Genomic DNA, 19,344 nt, shown 5'->3' with positions numbered 1-19,344 from the left:
GAAACAGTCGTTTGCTCTTTGTACATATGTTAAAGAATATGCTTCGGTCCCGAGGAGCAAAAGTGGAACATAAGCAATTTGTAAATTTTTTGGACTTTGTAGAAAAGTTTTGTCCTTGGTTTCCTGAACAAGGTACAGTGAGTTTAGATGTGTGGCTACAGGTTGGAGAGAAAATGCAGGATTACTATGACGTGGAGGGTCCTTCCAAAGTTCCCATAGATGCTTTGGCTAGAGATAGTCTTGATTTGTGTCACAAAGTGGAGAAAGCAAAGGAAGGAACATTCGCTGAGACTAAAGCAGAGAATCCGATAAGTGGCGGCTTGGGTAAAAGTGAAACCAAACTTTCCGCTCCATTAGCCTTGCCACCCTCTTTTGAAGACCCCCGCCCTGTCCAGGGCTAGAAGAGGGATCTCTTGGCCCTGAAGATGAGTCTGCCCTAGGAGAGGAGGCAGATAAGTATGATCAGGAAAAATATCTACCTCTAATTGCTTTGTCTGAGAAGCCTATCACTGAGAAATTGGGCCATTAAGGCCACAGTTAGAGGCTTTGAAGAAGGAAATGTTAAATAACAAAGAGAAAAGAGCTAGGACCACCCAACACCCTCTGTTATAGCAGGATTGGATCCACCTCCTCCTAAATCCCTTGAGGTTGCTCCATTTCCCACAGTCACTGTAGTTCAGAAGCCCTCGCCAGGAGTTTGGTATCTGGTCAAAACTATGCAGTCCCTGCTGCAGCAGGCTATTGGAGCCGCAGTAGAATGAGGGGAGTCTGTGCAAGGGTTTCAGGTTTTTTCTGTCACAGAGACAGTGGACCAGCAAGGAAATCAGGTGCAGGGCCATGCTTCTGTGCCATTTAAACAGCTAAAAGAGCTAAAAACTGCTTGTGCTCAGTATGGCTCCACTGCCCCTTTCACCCAGGCTTTGTTAGAATCCCTATCCACAGATGCACTTCCACCTGATGATTGGAAGCAGATGGCTGTGCTTGCCTTTCAGGGGGAGTTATATCCCCAGACACCAAGTAATCTCTTATATCATACTCTTTTCATTTTAAATTTTTTGAATTTGGACAAAAATGACCATTCTGCAGCAGATAGAATGTGGCACCCTCAGTCACAGGATACCTATGCCCAAGTCAGGTGGAAGGATCCTTTAACTGAACAATGGAATGGCCCCAACCCTGTATTGATATGAGGATGAGGGCATGTTTGTGTTTCTTTGCAGGACGCGGATGGAGCCAGGTGGCTGCCAGAAAGGCTGGTGAGGTTCACTGGATGAGTGCCAGAAAAAGAAGTGGAAAAGAATGATGAGGCAGCCAACGTGGCTGATGATGACATTCCCGCAAGTGATCTTGGCTGAGTTATACTGGACTTATGGTCCTGATCCATCAATACTGCACCCTGCGATATGGGAAGAAAAAGAGATAGTAGTGACTGTGAATGACTCTCAATAATTGCTCGGCCCGCTACGAAACACGTGATGATACAAGTGGCGATGAATTTTAATTATTCGGGATTGGAAAGTGGGTTACTTATTCGTTTTGTTAAAAATGATAATAAGTCTGGGTGTGTACAAGTAAATGACCATGTGCTTGTTGGACGAGATGGATACTGTACCAATGCCAAAGTACTACTGCCAAGAGTTAATAGAGTAGAGGGGAAAATTCCTCCATAAACATTTCCACCCTGTAAGCAGACAGATATATTCTAAAAAGGCTGAGAGCCACCTTACCATCATGGTCCTCTATCACTTCCATTGTGAGTGGTTTAACAGGATTTAGCATGCTTTTCCTCCTATGTCTTTGTTTTCTTCCGGTGGCAGTAAAGTTATTTATGAAATCTTTGTGGCACATCAAGGCTACTGTGCATGATATGAGATTGTGCGCCCTCCCCTACCGGAGGCCTGTAGTCAAAGACAGGTAAGATCTTCTGGGAGGAAGTCAACCTAAGACAGGGCATAGCTGATGGAAGCTACGTGCCGATGACGGGTAAGGCTTTGCTCTAGAAGACCACCTAAGACAGGCATGGTCCTTCTGTCCTGTATATAGCATGATCTGTGGTTATTAAAAAATAAAAACGGGGGAGATGTTGGGAGCTATTAGTATAAGCACAGCCATTGTGTACACTGAGCTGTGGCAGGCTTGCTTGTTTACTTTATGATCTTTCACTTTGACTCAAGAGTTTGTTTTGCACACAAGTACCGAATTGTTCTGCCAAGTTAGGAGGAATGTGTTGATAATTTAGGGAAGATGGTTAAATGGTGGAATTCACAACAAGTGTTTGACCGCTCCTTGACCCTCAGATAAAGGTGGGAAAAAAAGAGCTGTTGAAGCTAATTGAGCTAAGCAAATGGTGGCTGTCTGATGTTCTACTGTATAAAAAGGCTGAGCTAAAATAAACCAGGGCTTCAGTCTCTACTGACACTCCTCCCAAGTATCTTTCTCTCTCTTCTTTCATCCTCACTCCCCCTCTCAGGTGCTGTTCGTTTTGGCCAGCTGGCACTGACAGAGGACAATGCACATAGTAGAAAATCCAGTTAAGTCAGTCTCCTGGCCTCTGTTTTGATCTTTAAGCCCATGCTTCTCCCAATCTGGAGAAGATTGGCCAGGACTTGTGGGTTCTCTGGGGTAGGGAATATACTTACAGAGTAGACTGAGGGGTGGTTTCCCAGAATGCCATGTAACAGGAGATCCTGCAGGGCTTGAAAGCTGAGCAGACCTGGGAACATGGACGTCCAAGTGTGAGTCCATCCTGACCCGTCTCCCCCAACAGTCTGTGTTGCCCCTGATCCTGAGACTGAGTGCTCTTTCGAGGAAACTGGTACTTCTTAAGTCCCAACAGAACTGGACCAGTTCCATCACTGCCTGCCAGCACGTGGGACCTCAAGTAATCATCATTGAGAGTGATGAAGAACAAGTATTCCCAGTAGACATGAATGACTCACATATGCAACTGGCCATTGGGCATCTGAGGAGCAGATAGCTCATCAGTTTGGATTTTGTAGAAGAGTTTCTGCTTGCTCTGTTTGAAAAGGGAAGAAAGGAACGGGGAAATAAGGGTGTCCCTGGCACTTTTGTATACACACACACACACACACACACAGCATCAGAGCATGGGCTAGTGTTTTGGGGAACACACAAATTGTAAGTGGTTTCTGTTGATATTGGCTAATGTTGAACAACTTCCTCTATTAGACCAAAAATGTCTGATGTGTAACATTTGCCAGTTCCCCTGACTTAAATGTTGCAACACTGACTGAATTCAAGTCACATTGAGACGTCCCTCAATGCAGAGCTGGAAAGGGGTAATATGCATGATCAGAAATCAAGAACATAGTATGATCTGGCTTCAGCACTTTAAATCCAATTGTGAAGTAAATCTATTTGGGCATGCTCAGAACTCAGAAGACAAAGAGACACCTAGCATTGGCATGTGTCTGTCATGAAAGGCCACCCATACACATTCCACGCAATTCAGAAGAGGCCTGTCCATAGGGTACAGATGCGGGAGGCCTCAAATCTCATATCCTGGTACGCTGGAAGGCTGAAAATCAGACTTCAAGTAGAATTTCCTGATAAGAGTTGGGATGGGGAAACACTAGGTAGAATATAAAGGTGCGCAGCCTCCTCCTGACTACTTCTCTGCCCCTCCAGAGTTTCCTGTGGCAGGCTTTTAAGGAGAGAGGCTTTGCCTAGATGGGGCTGTCAGACCTGAAGCATGAAGATACATGGCACTGGGTGGATAGCTCCTATCTGCTGTTCAGACAGATCCAAGGAATGGGGAACATGCTATAGAGTGGGGAGATACACTAATTACTTTTCTTGTTGTGATAAAATACCCTGACAAAAGCAACTTAAAGGAAAAAGTTTATCCTGGTTTACAATTCAAGGGAATAAATTCCATCATGATGGGGAAGGCATGACGGCAGGAAGGCATGGGAGTCTGGCTGTCTACCCTGCAGTAGTGAACATGAAGTGGGGCTGGGCTATAAAACATCAAGGCCCACCCCCAGTGATCCACTTTCTCCATACAAAACCTTCTCAAACAGCACCACTCGCTGGGGACCAAGTGTTCAAAGACATGAGCCTATGGGAGTAGGTTTCACATTCAAATCACAACACACAATGGTCAAATGCTGGCTTGAGCTCTCCTTGGAGTGTTTCCCCATACCCCAGACCCCTAAGCATAAGGGTCAGGACATGTACTGTGGAGGAAGGGCGTCTTCATTACCATGTGCAGATAAGATGGCAGGTGCCTGAAAAATCTACCATCAGAGAAGTAGGAGGAGCTTGCAGCCTGTGAGGGTTAAACATAATGTATTAATAGAAAATCTACAGGATACTGTGTTAGCTACTCTTCTCATCTCTCTGACAAAATACCCGACAAAAACAACTTGAGGAACAGTTGGCTTGACTCACAGGGTATGGTTCATCATGGTTGGGGAAGCCATGGTGGCGGTATGAGGCAGTTATCACACTGCATCCATAGTCAGGAAGCAGAGAGAAATAGACGACTGCTAGCTAAAAAACAAAAACCCCTCAGTTCACTTTCTCCAGTGTGGATGTGAGTGAGTGTGCTTATGTGCGTGCGTGTCTGTGGAGGCCAGAGGTCAACATCAGGTATCTTTCTTGATCATTTTCCTCCTTTTGTTTTGTTTTGTTTTTGAGAGGGTCTCACTGTAGCCCCAGCTGGCCTGGAACTCTATATGTTGACCATCTCAGACTGGCCCCGATCTCACAGAAATCTGTCTGCTTTTGAGACAGGGTCTCTCACTGAACCTGGAGCTCACTAATTTGTCTAGACTGCCTGTCCAGTAAGTTCCAGGAATCCTCCTATCTCTGATCTCTGGGCCCCCACTTCAGTGCTAGGGTTACAGGTGCACACTGCTACCATCCATTTTTTATGTGGGTGCTGAGGATCCAAACTTAGGTCCTCATGAGCATGAAGAGAGCACTTTATCTCCTGAGCCATCCTCCCAGCCCATCACTTTCTCCTTTTTATTTACTCCAGGACCCTAACTCATGAAATGGTGCCACCCTCAAATAGGGTGGGTCTTTGTACCTCAATTAAGTCAGTCTAAACACTGCCTCACTGACATGCCCAGAGATTTGTCTCCTAGGTGATTCTAGATCCTATCAAGTTGACAATTAACATAAACCATAACAGGTAGTAAAGCCAGCAGTCCATGGGACTGTTGCCATGGGAAACACTGCTTGTTATACTCACAGATCCCAAGTGAAGGACACACATCATTTCAAGTGGATTACGTGGGGGAAGTGCCAGGTCATGTCAAGATGAGGAGTGGGGGGACTGTAGGCACAAGCTCTTGTTCTGTTGATTATGGGAATGATGAGGTGAAACAGCACATGAAGCTTAGGATCAGCCAGTGGGTTCTAGGGTGTAGACACTGTCCCCAGTACTCCTGGGGAGGTGTATAGTGGCCCAAGTACACAGGCCAGTAAGGGAGGTAGCTAAGTATATGGAATCTGAACTGCTTGTTTGTCTATGGAAACCACACCCACAGTTAAATGATTCCTTTCGATCTGGAAGACCACAAGGATCATGGGCCAAGTTCATATGACTTGACCACATCATTGAGCCCACAATAAGGCATGTCTACCCTAGGCATACAGGACAGATGTGAAAGCATCTGGTTTCAATGATGGAAGCATGGTTGAGGGGCCAGGGAGATGGCTGAGTTGGTAGAGTGCTTGCTGTGTGTTCTAGCTTCATTGTTTGTTACTGTGATAGAAATACCCTGACAAAAAGCAACTCAGAGGCTGAGCGTGGTGGTGCACACTTTGTGTGTGTGTGTGTATGTGTAGTCATGCATGTCTCTCTGTGTAAGCAAGTGTGCATGCAGCTGTACGTGTGTGTGTGTGGGTCAAGTGTCTTCCTCATTCTCTTCCCATCTCATTTTTCAAGACAGGGTCTTTCACTTTTGACCATAACTGGCCAATTCAGCTAGGCTGGCTGGGCAGAGAGCCCCAGGGATACTCTTAGCAAATGCCTTACTAACGGAGCCATCTCGCCAGTCTTCCTTTTTTATTACTGTGTATTATCCCAGTTTATGGAGGGAGGAGATATATGTAGCATTTTCAAATTTAAAGCCTGTTACTTATTTGGGCTTTTTCAACTTCAACCATTCTGAATTAAGCATAGCATCTAGAGAGATTTTTGGTGTCTTCTTTGAGAGTATTTGATTGTCCTATGTTTGCAATATGGACAGTAGAGACAGACTACCCATATTTAAACTCCAACTCTACCATGAACCAACTGAGTGACTGTGGGCCAGTTACCCAATCTGGTTGTGCAGTTTCTCACAACTGCAAGATGGAGAACACTATTACCACAGTGCAGGGAGGTTCAAGGAATGAGTCCCTAAAATAGTCAGAAACATGCCTCAAATAGCAGACATTCAATTAGCAAGAGCATGGTGGTTCCATGAGAACACCAGAAATCACCATGAGTCAGGTCAGCAAAGCAAAGCAGCCTGGGGTCAAAGGGGCAGAGGATCTAGGAAGGAGCTGGGGGAAGGATCTGGGAAGGATCTGGGAAGGATCTGGGAAGGATCCGGGAAGGATCTGGGAAGGAGCTGGGAAGGAGCTGGGAAGGAGCTTGGAATGATCTGGGGAAGGAGCTGGGAAGGAGCTGGGAAGGATCTGGGAAGGAGCTGGGAAGGATCTAGGAAGGAGCCAGGAAGGAGCGGGAAAGGAGCTGGGGAAGGAGCTGGGAAGGAGCTGGGAAGGAGATGGGAAGGATCCGGGAAGGATCTGGGAAGGAGCCAGGAAGGAGCCGGGAAGGAGTCGGGAAGGATCTGGGAAGGATTTGGGAAGGAGCCGGGAAGGAGTCATTGGGAAGGAGCTGGATGGTGGGTGCTACTCTCCTCTGCTCACAAATTTATCATGAGGTTACAGGCTTTGATAAAAGCATCCCATAACAAGATCACAGCATGAATAGACTACATCCTTTTGCTATGAACCCCAAATTTTCCACACCTCTCCCTAAAAAAATAATAATCCTCGGTTATCTGGCTCCAGATGTGCTGTGTCAGAGGCTCAGCCCTTTCCTCTATAGGCATCTTCTGAAGTCCACACTCAGTTCCTTTTTTTCCTCTTCCTAAATGAAAGGACATTCAGAGAGCATCAGGTGATGGCAAATAAAAGCCGTGGTCTCCAGCAGTCCCAGGCACTAGGGGACAGTGGTGACCATGAGTGACTCCACAGAAGCCAGGACACAGCAGCTGGGTGCCCTGGGTGAGGATGGGTTGGAACTCTGGGAACTCAGGGAAGGGTCCGCAGCAGGTGGCTCAGGGTTGAGCCTGCCCAGGCTCTGACTGATCTGTTCCTTCAGATGATGAAGAGTGGATGATCAGTGGCACTAACTATTCAGTAAAAACCTCTGGATCATTACCATATTCTGGAATCAAAAGTTTCACAGGTACCACAGGGTGAGGGGCTGAGGAGGAGTGGAGTCTTTCCCAGAAATGGGTCTCATGAGCTGGAGGCCAGGACTTTGAATTTCTGGGTCCTGGGGAGGTGGAGGCTGGGGCAGGGAATCACACACTGTGGGAAGGTGAAGACTAGTAAAGGGAATTCTGGGTAGTGGGGAGGTAGAGGCTGGAGGAGGGAATCCTGGAAGGGGAGGAGGTGGAGGCTGAGGCAGAGAATTCTGGGCAGTGGGGAGGTAGAGGCTGGAACTGGCAATCCTGGGAGATGAGGAGGTGGTGGATGAGAGTCTAGACTCATGTGCCCTGCAGGAGGAGGATGTTCACAGTCTGTCCTAGAGCCAGGCTAAGGCAGGGAAATCATCATACTGAAACCCCCACTTTCTCTGGCAGGTTGTCTGGGACGTGGCCACATGGTCCTTCAGCTCCTCGCCTTCCTGTTCTTGGCTGGGCTCCTGGTGATCACACTTGCCCAAGGTCCTGCATATGGAGGGTTAGGCTCTGTGATTTGGCCCTTAAGCTAGGGACCTGTAGGTCTGAGAGGGAAGTGGGAAGGGAAAGTTCTAGGAACTTCTAGGGCCAGTCCCATCTCTGCTATAAGAGAAGGCAGGGAAGAGATGCAGGATCCTGGATCCATTACTCCTTATGGCTCAGCCTTCTGTGCATGTTCAGTTTCCTAGTCTTCAAATGGGATTAAAGAAGACATTGCTGAGAAGCTGCCCTTAATGCTGGAGTGGTGGCAGGTGTCTGTAGTCAGTTGGTGCTGAGATGCCCAGGGGTTTGAGAGAAACCTTAGCAACAGAGCAAGACCCATATGAAAAACGACATCATGTCCCCATGGACCCCATGCAGAATGTGGCACACGGTGAGTATTTAATAATTGTGCTTTTATTTTTCTCCCTCTGCACAGTCTCCAAGGTCCCAAGCACCCAGGGGCAGGAGAAGTGCAAGCCTGAACAGAAGGATGAAAGTAAGTGACTGGGGCTTCCTGGGCCTCAGAGGGTCTCCGTGGGGGAGGGGAGGGTTTCCTGAGTTATCAGACCTCTTTGAACATTTGCTTTCTCCTCTATGAAGTGAGACCACAAGATAACAGTAAAAATGGTACTTGGTGTTTAAAGGGGTCATGCACATAGTAGGCACTCAGTGTTTCACAGGGGCACGCCCACAGTAGGTAAACAATACTTACAGAGGCCATGCACACAGTAGGTTTGCAGTGTTTCACAGGGGCCATGCACACAGTAGGTAGACAACACTTACAAAGGCCGTGCACACAGCAGGCAATAAATGTTACCTTGAGTCATGCATAACATAGGTACTCTGTTCACAGGAGATGCACACAGAGTAGGCACTCAGTGCCCATAGAAGCCATGCACACAGTAGGCACACAATGCTACAGAGGCTGTGCACACAGCAGGTACTAAATGTTCACTGGGGCCATGCACAGCATAAGTACTCAAAATTCAAAGGGGTTGTGCACCGTAGTCACTCAGTGTTCACAGGGTTATGCACACAGTAGGTGCTCAGTGTTCACTGGGGTCATGCACACAGTAGACACTAAATGTTCACTGGGCCATGCACACAATAGGCATTAAATGTTCACAGGGGACATGCACATAGTTCACAGAGGCCTTGGACACAGTAGGCACACAGTGTTCACAGGGGCCATGCACACAGTGGGCCCTTAGTGTTCATAGGGGCTGTGTACACACTAGGCACTCATCTCAACAAGTTTCCTGGCCTCTGTTCTGAGCACTAAACCCCTATTTCTCCCAGTGTGGAGAAAATGGCTGGGACTGCTGGACTCTCCTGCAATCAAGGTGGGATTCCAGAGTGGACAGGGAATGGCTTCCCAGGGTGCCGTGTCAAGGGAAGATCCTGACTCTGGAGGGCTTAAGGTTGAGCAGACAAGGAACATGGGCATACTAGTATGAGTCCATCCTGACCTTCCACTTCTAGAGACACAATCCAGAGTGGGGACTGAGTGCTGGAGAGATGGCTCAGCAGTTAAGAGCACTGGCAGCTCTTCTAAGGGATCCAGGTTGGATTCCCAGAATCCAGTTTCAGGGTATCTGACGCCCTCTTCTGGCCTCCGAAGGCACTGCACACATGTGGTGCATTTACATCCATGCAGGCAAAACATCCACATGTAAAATTTATCCACCTGCACCTCCAGCACCAGGGGAGCTGGAAATAAGTGATGTGTACTGTCAGTGTTCAGAAACTGGCATGATCTGGCTCCCGCCCATTAAACCCAGCCAAGAATAAATATAGTGGGTATTTAATAACTGCACTTTCTTTTCTTGATAGTCTCTCAAGAGCAAAATGAGTCCAAGCAGGTGCTCGCTGAGCAACTGAACGAGCTGAAGACCGAACTTCGTGAGTGACCAGAAAATGGGAACCTCCCGCCTCCATAGGGCTCAGCCTTCTGGAGTCATGAGACCTCTTTCAGTCTCATTTTCCTCTTTGGGAAATTGAGACTGGAGGGTAGCAGCAAGAATGGCATTTGGTGGTTACAAAGACACAGTAAGCACTCAGTGTTTATAGTACTATACAGATGGTAAGCATTCAATATTCACAGGGTCTGAATCAGAGTTCTATAGAGGAGCGGAACTGACAGAATGAATATATATCACAAAGGGATTTATTAGACAAGCATATGTGATTTGGGTTGGGAAGCCCAGCAGTAGTATGCTGGAGAGACTGGGGCCCTCTCCTGAGGCTGGGATGCCTGAGCAGTCCTCTTCTACTACTAAAGGACTCTAGGATTCCTGGAGAATCATGGGGTCTTCCACCCACATATTAGGTGGTAGAGGCAAGGTAGCAACGTCAGAAAGGATGGAAACCATGTTAGGAGCAATAGGGTAGATGACTCCCCAGCAGGGAGCAAAGGCAGGTAGGCAGACACAGTCCTGCTTTTCCCAAGGATGTTTTTTTATATCGGGAGCACCGCCGACAGGTGCTGCTTGCTCAATAAATCCTTCAAGGAAACACCCTTACAGACCCATGCTTGTCTCTTAGCTGATTCCCAGATTCAAACAAGTTGATGGCCAAGATTAACTATCCCAGAGACCATGCACAGAGTAGGCAATCAATGTCCATAGGGCTGTGCACACTGTAGGCATTTAGTGTTTACAGGGGCCATACAAACAGTAGATATTCAGTTAAGCCAATCCTATGGCTTTTATCCTGACTCTCTCTACTTCTTTTAGTTTTAATTTAATTTTTATTCTATGTGTATGAATGTCTTTCCTGCATGTATGTAAATGCACCCATGTCATTCAGTGCCCATGGAGGCCAGAAGAGGGTGTCAGGTCCCGTGGAGCTGGAGTTACAGATAGTTGTTAGCTCCCATGTGGGTGCTAGGAACCAAATCCGGTTCCTCTGCAAGAACAGTCAGTGCTCTTACTGCTGAGCCATCTCTCCAGCCTCTACAGTAGGTGTTTAATAATGGTAATTCCTTTCATCCTTGGCACAGTCTCCAAGATCTCCCAGGGACATAACAATTCCATGCAGAAATTCTTTGAGCAACTGACCCAGTTGGAGGCTGAACTCTGTAAGTGATCAGAAACCAGGGGCCCTGGAGCCTTAGGTTTTCATAGAGGGGTTAATTTTCTTGAATCCTCAGATTTATTTAAGACTCATTTTCTTCCTCTGGGAATTGAGACAATGGGGTAACAGCAGGGATGATAATTTGGTATTTGCATGGACTGTGCACACAGTAGACACTCATGTTCACAGGAATTGTGCATACTATAAGCACTCACTGTTCACAAGGGCCATGCATATATTTATTAGGCACCATAAATAGTTTTCACAAGAAACGTATATGCAGTAAGGATTGTCTTCACTAGGGCTGTGCATCCAGTAGACAGTAAAGTCAGTCTCTTGGCCTCTATTCTGTCTTGAGGAGATGGGTGGGGACTTCTGGGGTGAGGAGGGGATTCTGAAAGTGGACAGGGGATGGCTTCCCAAGACTGTTTCAAGGGAAGACCCTGACTCTGCAAAGCTTAAAGGTTGAGCAGATCCAGGAACCTGGGCATCCTAGTGTGGGCTCACCCTAACCAGCCTCCTCCAACAGATGCAGCCGGTGCTGCCCTAGCCTCTTGGAGGTTTGGTTTCCTAGTCTTCAAAGGGGATTAAATAAAGCATCAGTCAGAAACTGTCCTAGTGGTTGGGTGGCAGCATGTGTCTATAGTCTGAGCTACTCAGGAATCGGAGAAAGGATAATCATTTGTGCCCAGGAGTTTGAGATGAGCCATGACAACATAATGAGATCCATAATAAAGGATATAACATTCCTAGGGACCCAGTGTAAGACATGACATACAGTGTTTAATAATTGCTATTTCTTTCTGTGTTGTCCCCCCACCCTTGGCACAGTCTCCAAGATCCCCATCTCCCAGGGACAAAATGAGTCCATGCAGAAGATTTCTGAGCAACTGATCCAGCTTAAGGCTGAACTCAGTGAGTCACCAGAAAACCAGGGTCCTGGAGCCTCAGGGCTCAGTAGGGGGTCAATTTGCCTAAGTCGTCAGATGTCTTTGAGCCTCAGTTTCCTCCTCTGTGAATTGAGACCACAGGAAAACAGCAAGGACAGCACTTGGTGTTCAAGGAGCATGCACACAGTAGGCACTCAATGTTTATAGGAACTATGCACACACTAGGTACTCAGTAGTCTCAAGAGCCATGTTCATAGTAGACAGTCAATGTTTATAGGAACCAGACACAATGCTGAGTGTTTACAAGAGCCAAGCACACCGTAGACACATAATGTCCACAAAAACACTGTAGACAGTAGGCACTCAGTGTTCATGGGGACATACACACAATAGGTATACAATATCCAGAAGGGTTATGTTCGGAGTAGGCACTCAGTGTTCATGAGGGCATGCACTCAATAGGAACTCAGTGCTAAAAGGTGCTATGCACTCAGTAGGCATTCAATGAAGCCAGTCTCCAGGCTCTGCATTCAAAGTATCTTATTTCTAACCTCCTTGAGCAGATGTGACCAGGACTTCTGAGTGTTTCCTAGTCTTCAAAATGGATTAACAAGATATCAGTTAGAAACAGCCCTAGATGCTAGGGTGGTGGAAGGTGCTGTAGACCCAGAAGCCGAGGGAGAGTGAGCACTTGTGCCCAGGGTGTAAGAGAAACCTTGACCACAGGGTGAGACTCATCTTAAACAATAACATAATGGGGCTGAAGAGATGCCTCAGTGGTTAAGAGCACTGGCTGCTCGTGCAGAGTACCTGGGTTTGGGTGTCAACACCCACATGGCAGCTAACAACCATCTGTAACTCCAGTTCCAGGAGATACTGCACCCTCTTCTGGCCTCCATGGGCATTGCATGACACAGGTGCACTTACATATGTGCAGGCAAAACACCCCTACACATAAAATAAAAATTTGAAAATAAAAAACAAATTGCAATGTCCTGGGGATGCAGCATAGAAAATGGCATGCTGTGGGAATTTAATAATTGCGCTTTCTCTTTTCTTCTTGGCACAGTCTCCAAGATCACTATCATCCAGAAACAGGATGATTCCAAGCAGGAGAAGATCTCTCAGCAGCTGACCCAGCTGCAGGCTCAACTCTGTGAGTGAACAGAAACCAGGGACCTTGGGGGTTCAGAAGGTCTCTGTGGGAGGTCAGTTTGCTAGAGTCGTCAGATCTCTTTGAGCCTCAGTTTCCTCCTCTGAACTGAGCCCATAGAGTAACAGTAAGGATGGCACTTGGTGTTTACAGGGGCCATGCATACAGTAGGTACTCAGTGTTCAGAGGGGATGTACACACAGCATACACTCAGTATTCACAAGAACCATGTACAGTAAGCACTCAGTATTCACAGTGCCTGTGCACATGAACTCAGTGTTCACAAGGGTTGTACACACAGTAGGCACTAAATGTTCACTGGGTCCATGCACACAGTAGGTACTCAGTGCTCGCAGGGCCATGCACACAGTAGTCAAGAGAGTCTCCTGGCTTCTGTTCCAAGCTTTATGTCCTGTTTCTCCCAGTATGGGAAACATGGAGCCAGGACCCCTGGGCTCCCATGGGGTGAGAAGGGATTCCAAAAGAGGACAGGGAATGGCTTCCACAGGGTGCTGTGCCAAGAAAGGACCCTGACTCTGGAGGACTTGAAGGCTGAGAAGACAAGGAGCATGGGAATACTAGCACGAATCCATCCTGACCAGCCTCCCTCAACAGACAGCCTGTGCTGCCCCTGCCCCTGGGACTGGACATCATTTGTAGGAAACTGCTACTTCTTCTCCATGTCCCAACGGAATTGGAACGATGCCGTCACAGCCTGCTAGGAGATGGGGGCCCAACTAGTCATCATCAAAAGTGAGGAGGAGCAGGTAGGACTGGTGGTGTGCCATCCTGGTCTGGCACATGCACTTGGCCCCTGATAACCTACAGGTGTGGGAAGCGAGCACAGCTGAGTCAGCCAGATGGCACCCTGGCTGGCTGCCAAACCTCATGGGACCAGCATCATAGTGAGCCAGCATCATAGTGAAGAGAATACGAGAGAATAAAGGAGAAAGAGAAACAGAAGCTTGAACCTCACCTTGGTGTCTGTGTCGTCTTTCCTGGACTCTGCTGGACAGAGTCCCGGCTCGCGACATACAGGTAAGATCAATTGCCAATTTTATGTGTAAGGGATGCCACTTGAAAAGAGAAGAGGCCCACGCTTTCTGCATAGAATCACATTTATGACCCGAATACTGTAAATACTTCGGGGAACACTCAGAATGCAAGTGATATCATAGTTGTGCTGGTCAGTATTTAACCACTTGCTCTATGAGATCAAAGAGCAAGTATTTGGACTCAGCAGATAAAGGTGCTTGCCGCTAACCCTGACACCCTGAGTTTGATCCCTGGGATCCACAAGATAGAAGGAGAGAATCAACTCCCACAAGTTGTCTTCTGACCTACACACCCATGTTGTGGCACATACATGCCTCCTCCATACAGACATATAAATAAATGTGGTTAAAATAATTTTTTTTTAAGCTGGAGAGATGGCTCAGCAGTTAAGAGCACTGGCTGCCCTTGCAGAGGACCAGGGTTCAGTTTCCAGCACCAACATGGCAGCTAACAGCTGTTTATAACTCCAGTTCCAGGGGATCTGATGCCCTCTTCTGGCCTCCATGGGCATTGTACAAAAGAGGTCCACTTACATACATGTAGGCGAAACACTCATACACATAAGTAAATAATTTTAATTTTTTACTTAGTTTTTATGTGTTATGAGTGTTTTGCCTGTATGTACCTAAGTGCACCCATGTCATGCAAAGCAGACAGTTGTTTGTCACCACATGGTTGATAGGAACTAAACCCAGGTCCTCTGCAAGAGGAGCCAGTGCTCTTAACTGCTGAGCCATCTCTCCTGCTATAGGGCTGGAGAGATGGTTTGCTTCCCGAGCTTGAGGACCTGAGTTCAAACCCAAGAACTCATTTTAAAAGGGGGGAAGGGGAGTGGTCAATGAGATGGCTCAGCAGGTAAAGTCACTTGCCAGCAAGCTGAATGACTTGAGTTCAATCTTGGAACCTACATGATGGAAGGACACAACTGACTTCCACAAATTTTCCTCTGACCTCCACATGCATGCTGTGGCATGTATGTGCATGCTTACACACACAACACACAATTAAAAAATATAATTAAAAAATTTAAAGCCAGATGTTTTTGTGTGTACCTGTAATCCCAGAGTGGGGGAGGAAGCAAGAGACAGCAGGACCCACTCCCTGGCTACCCAGCCTAGCCTAACGGACATATTTCAGGCCAGTGGGAGACGTTGTCTCAGAAAAGGGGAGTGGGCAGGGACTGGAGAGATGGCTCAGCAGCTGGCTGCTCTTGCAGAGGACCTGGCTTTGGTTCCTAGCACCCACATGGTGGCTAACACCTGTCTGTAACTCCAGTTCCAGGGGAATCTAACATTCTCTTCTGGCCTCTGTGGGCATTATATGCACATGGTGCACATACATACATGCAGGCAAAGTGCTCATACACATAAAATAATGATAAATACATTTAAAAAGTTAAAGGTAGATGGCACCTGAAGAATAACAGCCAAGACTGTCATCTGGCTCCACACATGTGTGCTTATATACGCAGACACGTGCGCACACGCGCGCGCGTGCACACACACACACACACACACACACACCCTGCTGTGTGGCATTTGATAGTTCCCCCGGTGTAGATATCTCCATCATGGCTAATTTCAAACTTCTTTTTAAATTTATTTTTATTTTATGTATATGAGTGTTTTGCCTGCATGAAAGTGCACCCACATGTGTGTAATGCCTGTGGCGACCAGAAGAGAGTGTCAGATCTCCTGGAACTGGAGTTATGGATGGTTGTTAGCCGTGATGTTGGTGCTGGGAACTGAACCCCAGTCCTCTGCAAGAGCAGCCAGTGCCTTTAACCACTGAGACATCTCTCCAGCTTCTAATTTCAAATTTAGAATGGGACGTCTCTCAGTGCACGTCTGAACAGAATCCATATGCACCTTTGGCAACCATGAACACAGATGAGCTGGTTCCAACACATTGAAGACAGTTATGAGTGAATGATTTCCTCTGGACATTCTCAGAACTCCTAAGACAGACAACCATGCTGCTTTAGCAAGTGTGTGTGAGGAGAGGGCTGCTGTACTTCTGTGTGCCAGGGCACATCTGCTAATGGGATACAGGTGTGAAAACAGCTGAACCACCTTAGCACCCCAGGGTGCTCATGGCCCGGTGTGGGAGAAGGTGAAGTGAGATTGCAGGTAGAAGCTTCTGCAGCAGTTTAGTGAGATGCAAGGTGGAAAGAGGGGCATGAGGGAAGAGCTCTCCTCCCTTCACTCCTCTCCTCACCCTACAGACCTTCCTGCAGCAGACTTCTAAGGCTAAAGGACGAACCTGGATGGGGCTGTCAGACTTTAACAAAGAAGCTGCGTGGCTCTGGGTAGATGAGAGAGTAGGAGTTCAAAGAGAGAGTGAACTCTATAGAGTGAGAATAAACAGGTCTCATATTATGACTTGGACTATCCTTGACGTTCATTCTCCTCTCCCTGACACCTTAGAGAGGTGCCCACATTTGCTGCCGCTGCTGATGGAAGATGGTCTTCATACCAGTGTGCACAAAATAGCAGCAAAATTCTATTTACTGGAAGCAGTAAAATGAGCTTCCAGCCTGAGGGATATTGATTTTAATATTGGGTATTAACAGAAAATATGAAATAAAATAAGGCCACTAGGTGAGGGGATATTGACAATCAAAAGATAGCAGCTAGGCGTGGTGGCACATGCCTGTAGTCCCAGCACTTGGGAGGCAGAGGCAAGCGCACTCCCTAATCAACTTCCTGATAGACTTTGTGAGATAATTGCTAATCACATCCTAGGACCAGTTTCCTGGGACTCCAACCAGCAGCAGCCCTTTTTCTTTTCTTTTTTTTTTTTTAAACTATTATTGTTACTATTGTTATTGTTGTTGTTGTTGTGTGTGTGTGTGGCCCTGGGTACAGGCAGATAACTTTGTCCAGTATTTTATTTTTATTTTATTATTTTATTTTATTTTATTTTGTGTATTGCCTGCATGTAGATAAGTGCACCCATGCCATGCAGTGCCCATGAAGAGGCTGTCAGATTCCTTGGAACTGGGGTTACAGACAGTTGTTAGCTGCCATGTGTGTGCTGGGATTCAAACCCAGGTCTTCTGCAAGAACAGCCAGTGTTCTTAGCCACTGAGCCATCTCTCCAGCCCTCAGAATTTTTTTTAAAGAATGGAAAATTTAAAAGAACAAAGAAGGGAAAGGAAAGAAGAAAAGGGATAGATAGAAGGAAGGGTAGGGAAGGGCAAACTATGGTATAAAGATAGTTTTAAGGGAGGGTGGAAAGGTGACTCAGCTGTTAAGAGCACTGGCTGCTCTTGTAGAGGACACGGGTTCAGTTCCCAGCACCCACATGGAAGCTAACAACTGTCTGTAACTCCGGTTCCAGGGGATCTGACACCCCCTTTTCATCGCCACAGGCATTGCATGCACAGGTACACTTACATGCAGGCAAACAGTCATACATATAAAATAAAAAAAATAAATCTTTTCTCTTTAAAATATTTTATTATTTTATTTTATGTGTATGAGTGTATTGCCTGTATATATGTAAGCACATCCATGACCTGCAATGCCTGCAGAGGTCAGAAAAGGGCATCAGATCCCCTGGAACTGGAGTCACAGATGGTTGTTAGCCACCAGGTGGGTGCTGGGACTCAATCCTGGGTCCTCTGCAAGAGCAGGCAGTGCTCTTAACCACTGGGCCATCTATCCAGCCCAATAAATCTTTTCTTGCAAAGATAATTTTAAAGGTGTTCACAAGCTAGGTGTGGCAGTACACGCCTCTAATCCCAGCATTCAGGAGGCAAAGGCAGGTGGATCTCTGTGAGATTGAGGCTAACTTGGTCTCTGGGCTGGCTGGGGCCCTGTATCAATGAAACAAAAACAAACAAAAAAAAAATTAAGATGCTCACAGATCCAGAGAGAAAGAGGGTGTGTGGGAGAGATCACAGTATAGGGATCCACATGGGGAAGGACTACTACAAATTAAGATGGAAAAGAAAGACAAGCAGTTGGAAAGAGCCTTTATTTTTGTGTACGTGGGAAAGAATAGGAGAGACAGGCTTAGCATCAGCTAGTTTGCAACATTTCAGAGTCCTTCATTGGAGCTCCCCCTGGTTATCTGGTACTTGATGTAAGGCAGGTGTCTAGTGGTCCAGAGTAGAAGAACCCAATAAGGAAGGTGGTTTGTGGGTGTTACATCTGAAAACCACAGCCTCTCAAGCACAGAACAGGGTTCAGAGCCAACTGACTGAGGCATGTCACTGGGACCAGAACAAGGTATGTCTGCCACATGCATTGAGACAGGATGTGAAAGGCAAGTTTCCAGAAGCTAAAAACATCATGGTTCCTAGTGTGCCTGTGAGGCAGACTGATGTCTTATGGACTTTTCAGCTTCCAAAAGTATTGGAACAAAGGGGAGCCCAACAACATCGGAGAGGAAGACTGTGCAGAATTCTCTGGGGATGGCTGGAATGATTCTAAATGTGATCTCAGAAAGTTCTGGATCTGCAAGAAGGCTGAAACCCTGTGCACCACCAGCTAAGAGCCAGCTCATCTCAGCCTCTGCTTTCCAGACTACTCTGCTAGATGGATGAACTTTCCTGAAGTTCATGCCAGCTCCTTCATCCTCTCTGTTGGCACTGGGATACTAACAGAAGCAGCTGGATTCTTTTTTGCCAAATTTCTCATCTCCTGAGTGTATAGTTTCATGTTTGCTGCTATGACAAAATACTCTGACAAAAAGCAACCTAGGGGAGAAAGGATTTATTTATAGCTCACAGTTGCAGGTTACAGTCCATAACTGAGTGGAAGTCACATTGGCAGGAGCCCGAGACAGCTGGTCACATCATATCCATAGTCAAGACCAGAGAGACATGAATGCATGCAACCTCACTTGCTTTCTTGCTACTAAGCTCAATTTATCTACTCTTACACAGTGCAGGACCCCTTGCCTAGGGAATGGGACCACTCACAGTAGGTAAAGTCTTCCCACATCAGTCAACTTGATTAACACCATCCCTCATGGACAGGTCAACCCAATGTAGACAGTCCCTCATTGAGACTCTTCCCAGGCAATTCTAGGTTGTGTTGCATTGACAATTAAAGCTAACTGTTATAATGAGACTGCATCTTTACTGTCCTTCCACCTTTGCCTCCAGGTTTCCTTGTCTTAGGACTCGTGGATATCACCCAACGTATCACTTTAATACGGTTATTAGATGTAGGATGCATTCAAGACCTGGCTGTTTTCCATTAACGTACTCTCTCTTCTTTACTGAAATCAGAAGGGTGTGTGT

At 46.7% G+C, this 19,344-nt stretch overlaps 1 protein-coding gene across 1 annotated transcript; it reads left to right on the top strand.

Moving 5' to 3' along the window:
* The first annotated feature begins 7,205 nt into the window (after nt 1-7,205).
* LOC103726531 (CD209 antigen-like protein B) lies at nt 7,206-18,590 on the top strand. The gene is given in 13 exon segments (XM_017795858.1): nt 7,206-7,251; nt 7,349-7,435; nt 7,836-7,919; nt 8,353-8,412; nt 9,750-9,818; nt 10,918-10,995; nt 11,823-11,906; nt 12,951-13,037; nt 13,650-13,801; nt 16,315-16,410; nt 17,161-17,165; nt 18,154-18,162; nt 18,440-18,590. Coding segments are annotated over 13 exon segments (1,008 nt in total).
* Nucleotides 18,591-19,344: the final 754 nt, after the last annotated feature.

The sequence above is a fragment of the Nannospalax galili genome, unplaced genomic scaffold (genome assembly GCF_000622305.1).
Source record: "Nannospalax galili isolate Female #2095 unplaced genomic scaffold, S.galili_v1.0 scaffold1009, whole genome shotgun sequence".
NCBI lineage: Eukaryota > Metazoa > Chordata > Mammalia > Rodentia > Spalacidae > Nannospalax > Nannospalax galili.
The sequence above is the reverse complement of the archived record's forward strand: the minus strand, read 5'-3'. Positions and strand labels throughout refer to the sequence as shown.